We start from the raw sequence: 7,536 nt of genomic DNA on the forward strand, positions 1-7,536 counted from the left end.
GGGGGGGGAAGGGTGAGGGGCTCCCGGCACACGAAGACACGAGCCACGGCCACCCGGGCGGGATTTTGTGGTCCGCGGCGCGTCCGGTGCGCCCAGCGCTCCCCTGCCGCGGGGGTCGCTACGGCCCCCGGCCGTTTACAGCCTCGGAGGCGGCAGGGCCGATCGTCTCCAGCTTTGTCCCCTCTGCCGAGGCTGTCGGCGAGACACTCGTGAATCTGCTGCGACAGTCAAAAGATCACGTAGATTAATCTGTCGTTTATTTGCGTACCAAAAATGCCGGTAATGAGGTTAAAAAACATTAATGACTTTCTGGAAATCCATATCGCCAACATCACCAGGTATTTTTAAAGCTGCTCTTTCTACCTAATTTAAAAAAAAAATCTTTTAGCATTTGAGGTCATCTATTAACATAAAGGTTTCAACTTCACTTTCTAAAGTCATAACAAGAGGTATGGAGAAGATCTTGCAAATACAAATTCAAAGTGCTAAAAAAAAATCAGAAGGCAAATGAAAATGATCCCAAAGTGGGTATGAATAGCAAACCCCGAAGCAGATAGCATGGCAGTAGTATAAGCATCATTGGAAACTGGGTCAGGCTTAAACCCCTGCAACACTTAATCTTAAAGTACAAGGGTGGGTAAAAGGCTGAAATACACTGTATTCCTGTGGAGAAAACAAGAAAGGAAAGAATGGAGAAGTTGGTCATCATATGGCGGACTTGTGAACCACATCAGAGAGGTCAGGAAGCAACACTTAACGCCAAATTTATGACCTGCAGACATCCTGCTACAGTAGAAAACACAGTAGACAAAGTCTCGCCTAGCACTTGCAAACAGCTGTGTCTCACTGATTTTTTGATCCTTTCCTGCAAAAGAAGTGCAGCAGTAATCCCCAGGGTTTAATTCCAAGGCCCCCACCCTCTTCTTCAGGGTACTTCAAATGCTCGGCTATACCTGCAAGAAGAGCACTGCTGCGGAACTGCTGGTCCCCCCCTGTTCAGGGGACACGGGAAGGACAGGCGTTTTCCAATTGTGCCAGTCCCAAAGTAAGTCAGGTTGGCACAACTCAATTCCCCCATGGAGTAAAGTTACACAAGGGCTTGCATTATGAGTCTCATAACGTAATTCATTCCCTGATTACTTTAGGGAATCCCGCATTACTCCTGTGTAGCAAAACTATATCCTGCCCTTTACTTTTACTGCCCTAAGTGTAGGTAGCATGGAGTGGAATCAACAGAAATTATAATTAAAACTTTTTAATTAAAATAAACCACTGGACTTTGCTTTTGCAATGAAAATCCAACACAGAAAATCACCAGTCAGTTCCTACGATTTCCTCTCTATGGGGTGAAAAACCTAGGGGAGTACTTGGCCCACTTCAGTGAAGATTCTTCTCATGATGCTGCCATTTGGAGTATGTGGTGATTTATTAGATTATGGAATAGAGAATTAGTGAGTTTCTTTGCTCTGAGACATTAAAACACAAACTAGTAGAATTCATCAAAAAGTCCCGTTAGCGAGGGGGGACAATATGTTTATACAAGTGGTTCCTTCTCTAGTACCTCCAGTACTATGGGTTTAAAAAGAACGGTGTACAGTAATTCCAGATTTTTATTAAGAAAGCTAAGATATTTTGCTTTGTAGCTTATTTTTGAAATAGTATATATTCTATTGTTACTGGCTACTTTTATGGGTATGCGGCCTCATATCTTGTAATTACCTTACATAAAATCTACCAAATTTCATTGTTAAAAGTGTTTCTTTAAAATACTCCCTCTTTAAACTGTACAATAAAAACATTAAAACTCATAATTTTGTTGGACTAAAATGCATCATTTAACTACTACAGGTACTGTTGGTCTGAAATGCCTGCTCTTAATCTTCATTTTGGATTTGCAGTTTCTTTAAGAAAGATTAATAAATGCACAATTTGATAGGTCATGTTGTAGTGATACAGCGACTATACGCACGCAAGCACAAGACAGTCATGCAACTGACAAAAACCACTAGATGCTCAATAAAAAGTGTAGACATCTAGTCCTTACTAAAGGAACTATTTCACTACCTCAGACAGTAGGAGGAATCAGTGTATGTATAGTCTTCCTATGACTTGATGGAAGTTGCACAAATTCCATACAATAGAGGGCAAACAACTTCTACTATAAAAGCTGGCATCAAAATGGTCCTATACTGCAGTTTAGAACTGGATTCAAGCATTGCTGAAGTTCATGAAATTCCAAATCCTGGTTCATGATCCAAATTCCTACTCAACTAGAACACCACTCATTTGGCATTTAACTATCGATGCACAGGCTTACGGCAAAATACCTGGTTTTCCCAGGTAAGCAATTTGTAATGACTTCTGGCTCTATTCATTACACACACACAACATAGACAATAAAACAATGCACGTGTAAAGCACGAAGGTTTTAATTAGTTGGCATACCTTCAACTCCAAAAGACAACTCCAAACCTATTAAGACAATAATACATCTCCATTTACTTCACAGACTACTAAAATGTTAGGTGACAAAAGGGAAAGATCACAAGAGAAGGTGTCTGTTGTCAGCAGAATCACGGCACAAAGAAGAGCTGAGGAGTAAGATGTGGGCTTTACTTTAGATTTCACAGTAATGAGAGGGGCAGGGAGACGAACAGGGGTAAGGGTGTGCTAAATCACATGCAAGGATGGCATCTGCATACCATCAGCTTCTTTCTTATGATCAGAGTGATGAACTCATATGCACAGGTTTTAACAAACACTTAAGAAATTGGCTATTCAGAATTTCAAGGATCAGTGTAAACATTTACAGTCAATTCAAATTGTATGGTTTTTGTCATTCAGAAAATTATTAGGCTGACCTGCCTGAGAATGAGCAATAGGTCTTGTGTGACATAGTAAACTCCAACATCAGTGTCAAATATTATAATGGTTACAATGCACTCCTCCAGGCTTTTTGGTGTTTGGAAAAAGTGACACCAAGTATTCCCCACTGATTTCTGTACCCCAGTCAGAAAAGTACCTTGCAAATTATCGAAGTTTCTTGTTAATCTGGGGAGAAATCCTAGCTCCAGTGTACATTTATGCAATTGGTTTGGAGCACATTTTATACATTAAGTTTTCTCTCTATATTTTTTTCTTCCAGTTCTGGTCCTTGTTTCTTAAAGCCAAAGTTTAGCTTTGAAAAAAACTGCAATTATCCATAATAAGCTTTCCAGCATGGGCTTCCCCCGTTCTGTTCCCTAATTTTCCAGAGATGTATGTCAGCAAGTCACAAAACCAGATAGGGGATATGTATACAAAAAGCATTCAGGAGCTAAACATGCTGGTTCAATAGCCTGCTCACAAAGCAAAATGTGTTTGTATGTGCAGAAATGTACAGAACAAATGTAAGACCTAATCCGCCTGAATATTATAAATCCTTGTTGATTTCTGTGAAGCAGAAGTTACCCAGTGTCTTTGGAGATATCACCAAGACTTGGCAAGATCATTGGGGAAGGCTGTGTTCCACAGGACACAGAGTACGTGCATATACTGAAGTGCTTGGGAAACTGCTCGGAATCTTCCAGGATTTGCTTTCTTTGGAAAATCATGCCCTGGCATTCAGTAATCAACTAAACTAGCTCTGCATAGGCTTTTTGTCATTGGAAATCAGCCTTGATGCAGGTTTTCATGATGAATAAAGATTTGGTCATAGTTCAGATTCAAATTCCTCAGGAGTACTTCAGAGTTCACCCAGTTTTAAAGACTGAGTAATTAAAAAAAAATAAATAAAGTAAGGCTTTGTACTGGTTATTTCCTAACTATGTTAATTGCATGACAAGTTTCAACTCAAATTTTATACAACAGAAACTTTTCATGTTTTTCCACTTGTTGAAGCAAGATTTAATGGGAAAGTTATTTCTTGTTTTATCTCTGCAACATTTATATTTAAAACTTGCTTTTCTTCTTTTTTTCACTGGGTCTTAACTTCATTTCAGACCAGATACCCACATGATAGTAAGGCTTTCACAATCTACTGATACTGATTTTCTGCCATCTAGACAACCATTTAAAGTGTCATGCTTGACATTTCATTTTTTCCAGAGTAACCGAAAGGAGGCATATATTTGATGAGAAAAGGGAATTATTTTACCAATTTAACCAGTAGAAAGAATTATCATGTGCAGATGCCTTACTCATATGCATAAATGGAAGTCTCTCAAATTCCATACAATAGAATAGAAACTACTTCTGCAAAAATTGGCGTTATCTTTGTGGAACAGAGTTGCAAAGAGCAAATCTCAGATAGTAAATCCTTTCTGGGAATCCTGCCACAAAAACTTTCAGCAAGAACTTAATTTTATTTAAAATATTCAGAGAGCTGAGCATTAAATGTCCACAGACAAGGAATGTATAGCATGGTTGGTTTCCAGCAGATCCAGCAAGCCAAATTCTTTCTCCTGTAAGTAACTGCAGTTCTATCAATCTTGGTGGAGCTTTGCCTGTATACACGAGAAGCAATTTTTGCTCTGGATGCTTTTCACCAGTTTGGTGTTTTGGGGTTTTTTTTTAATAAAATGGTTCCCGCTTGGATGCTATGTTAAAGTTTTCAATAAGCTTTCAAACATCATAAAAACACTGTTTAAAAATACCAGGTAACTGTATTGTCCAATGTTGAATGATATTTCCAACCGGGATCATTTCAAAGGAAAAACAGATTTTTAGTACCTCGTGGAATCAAGCCCCTGTTGATTTATGAATTCATAGATACCTAGCCACTTCAGTCCATAAATAAAACAGTCATGGTACCATATTAATTCTACTATCTTTTGGACTTTTTTCTCTCACCTATCCTTCCTCGTACTCAAGTGTAACAAGTAATTTCAGCTGGAACATATTTATGTTCACATTTCACTCAGTTCATGTGAAAGTCCAACATGAAATTTTACTTTCATGATCATTTTGTTCTGGTCAACATAAAATGTATTCTCAACTATGCCTGTGTTTGGTAATACTCAGCTTACCAAAAATCACTGTATTAAACAAAGTCTAAAGACTTTTCTGACTACTGTATTATCTGAAGATACTAACAGATATTTGAATAATCTTAGCAACTTCCTATAAGCTTGTACCACATAAAACCTTCCTGGTACAAATGGAAGCCATGAGTGTCACCCAGCTTTCAGAAATGATGCTTATAAAATGTCAATAATTTCACATGAGCAAACAGCATAAAGCCATTCACTGATAAGACAGCACAGAAAACTTATCAAAGCTGTGCTAGACTTGCTGCCACTAAAACAGTCAGCTTCAAGATAAAGTCTAAATCAGATTTTCAGAGGAAATAGAAATTCTAGCAGCATCTAGAATTGACCTAAATAACTTCAGTGTAAGCTACAAAACACTGCCACCTAGGGAGCCACAGGAAAACCCAATAATAAGTCATTTAAATAACTGCATCATGAATGGCAGCATAAAATTTAACTGCTGTACTTACTTGAGTCTAATTATGATTTTTTTCAGTTATGGACCCTCCTTCTCCTTTTTTTAAAAATGCACTATTTAAATACATTTTCTTTTAAAGTAATTTTTTTTCCCATATTCAAAATAAGGGTTACATCAGATTATGCTGTGGGGATCACAGTGCACTCTTTGGTGTGGCCACTGCATAGACCAACCAGTTGGGTTACCTTGAATGCAGTTTTGACGATCTCACAACCTTGCAATAACCAACCCTACAGTATTTCACTCTTTACAAATTCAGTTCAGATGCAGGGAAGGGAGGGCCCTACAAAGTGCCAGTTCTACAAGTTTTTCTCTTGTACCGTCCTGCAGAATTCAAGGACATGTTTTTCTGAGACAGGTAACAAAAAGCCTGGTGACTACTTTTTAAGCACTCTGAAAGCCTCTGTTTATGTGCAGTCTTCCATAACTGAAAGAGACAGTATTTGCTTCAAAGAAAGCATATATGGTTTGTAGGGAAAAGTTTTCTATTGTTTTGTTTTTCAAAACTGGAAGACATACCTTGGCTTTGAATAAATGTATAGCAGCTCTACTGAGTTCAACGAACACTGCACCTGCATTGCTGTAGACAGAATGCAATCCTTAAAGTCAAGCATAAATTGTGGTTTCATTTTGTGTGATAGTTATCTTCTCCTTAGAGACACCTGTGCTCACTGCCAGCTGTCAACGTCCTCCACAATTAAACTTCTAGGGACTTAAAACACTCCAACATGAACATCTTAAGTTTGCACAGAAGCCAATGAATGGAGGATACATATTTACATTATGATTTTTTGACAACATTTACCAAAGCAGAGTTCTCTCCCTTAAAAAAAAAAAAAAAGAAGTTATTCCAAACATTGTTTATGTCGTTCCACACAAAACTAAATTTGATCTTTTCTTTCCCAGACCCAGGCTGGTCTCTTAGAACGCACTTTAAATAGGTAAAAACTCATGAACAATAAACCTGCCAAACAGATCTTTCTTCCCAAGAAACTTTTAAAATCAATAGATTCTAAAGGATGGATTCCTTTCAATCAGAAAACAATTATAGTAGGTGCTATTTTCAGACCTGCTGCATTACAGAGTTAGCTTTTATGGCTGATCCTGCACTTACTGATACATCCCTCATTGGAGCTGCTATTTCTGTTGCGCTCTCCCTGCTGAAATTGCTGATGCTCCCGGTGACACTGCTTTTGAAGCCATTTCTTTTTCTGCTGCTCCTACAGATTCTGCTGAGGCAATGTAATTGCTGTGGTCATTGTTAGTGGCCCCGAGTGGCTACTCCTCTTGCTATCCAAAGCACTTCTATTTTTATTCTCTGATATTAGACCCATCGGGGCCCTGAAAACAGTGACTGACCGCATCCAGGTAAGTACCTCATGGCTCTGTGCGACAACAAATTACAGGGAGATGGTTAGATGACACTATTGCAGCGGTCACCCCGTGCAGCTGTCTCTGAGCTCCAGACCCCCCCCCCCAGCTGGAATAGTTCCTCCCACCGCTCCCTTGTTCCAGCATCAGAAAGGGGAAGTGCTGGCGGGGGGTGGGGTGTGTGTGTCACACTCTATCGACTGTACCCCGCAGTTTTCCCACTTCTCAGCAGCGTGACAAGAGGTGTGGAATCGGTGCCAGGGGGACTCAGGCTGGGGCCCTGTACACCAGGGGAAAAGCAGAAATGCTCCCAAAGCCCCCGCACCTCGCAGACAGGCCCTGCCTCGCCAAAACCATCATCTCACAGATGCAGGGGGGGGGTCAGAGTAAAGAAGGGGGAGAGCGGACTCCCCTGCCTCACGGCAGCTCTGAGGCGCCGCTGCCCGGCAGTGCCACCGCCCGTGGCGGTTGCCGCTCCGCTCTCCTCCCGCACCACGGGGCCGAAGCGGAGTGCCTGCCTCCCTAATCCCCGCTCTCCCTCTGCTTTAATCCGCCCTGACCTTCGCCGGGGGGGCAGTCACTGACACTCGCGAACCGGCCCGCCGAGCCGTGAGGGAACCGACCGGGCGGGAAACCCCTCAGGGCAAGGCGGCGGGGCGGGGCGGGGCAGAGCGCGCG

At 40.9% G+C, this 7,536-nt stretch overlaps 1 protein-coding gene across 1 annotated transcript in view; it reads left to right on the forward strand.

Annotated features, from left to right (window-relative positions):
• Nucleotides 1-273: 273 nt before the first annotated feature.
• KIAA1033 (KIAA1033 ortholog) overlaps nt 274-7,536 on the forward strand; it is a 47,003-nt gene continuing 39,740 nt past the window's right edge. Inside the window, exons 1-2 of the mRNA XM_010566367.1 lie at nt 274-338; nt 6,816-6,855. Coding sequence (XP_010564669.1) covers nt 274-338; nt 6,816-6,855 — 105 coding nt within the window. The remainder of the gene's footprint in view (nt 339-6,815; nt 6,856-7,536) is intronic.

Source organism: Haliaeetus leucocephalus, unplaced genomic scaffold (assembly GCF_000737465.1).
Source record: "Haliaeetus leucocephalus isolate CR32 unplaced genomic scaffold, Haliaeetus_leucocephalus-4.0 Scaffold206, whole genome shotgun sequence".
Classification (NCBI taxonomy): domain Eukaryota; kingdom Metazoa; phylum Chordata; class Aves; order Accipitriformes; family Accipitridae; genus Haliaeetus; species Haliaeetus leucocephalus.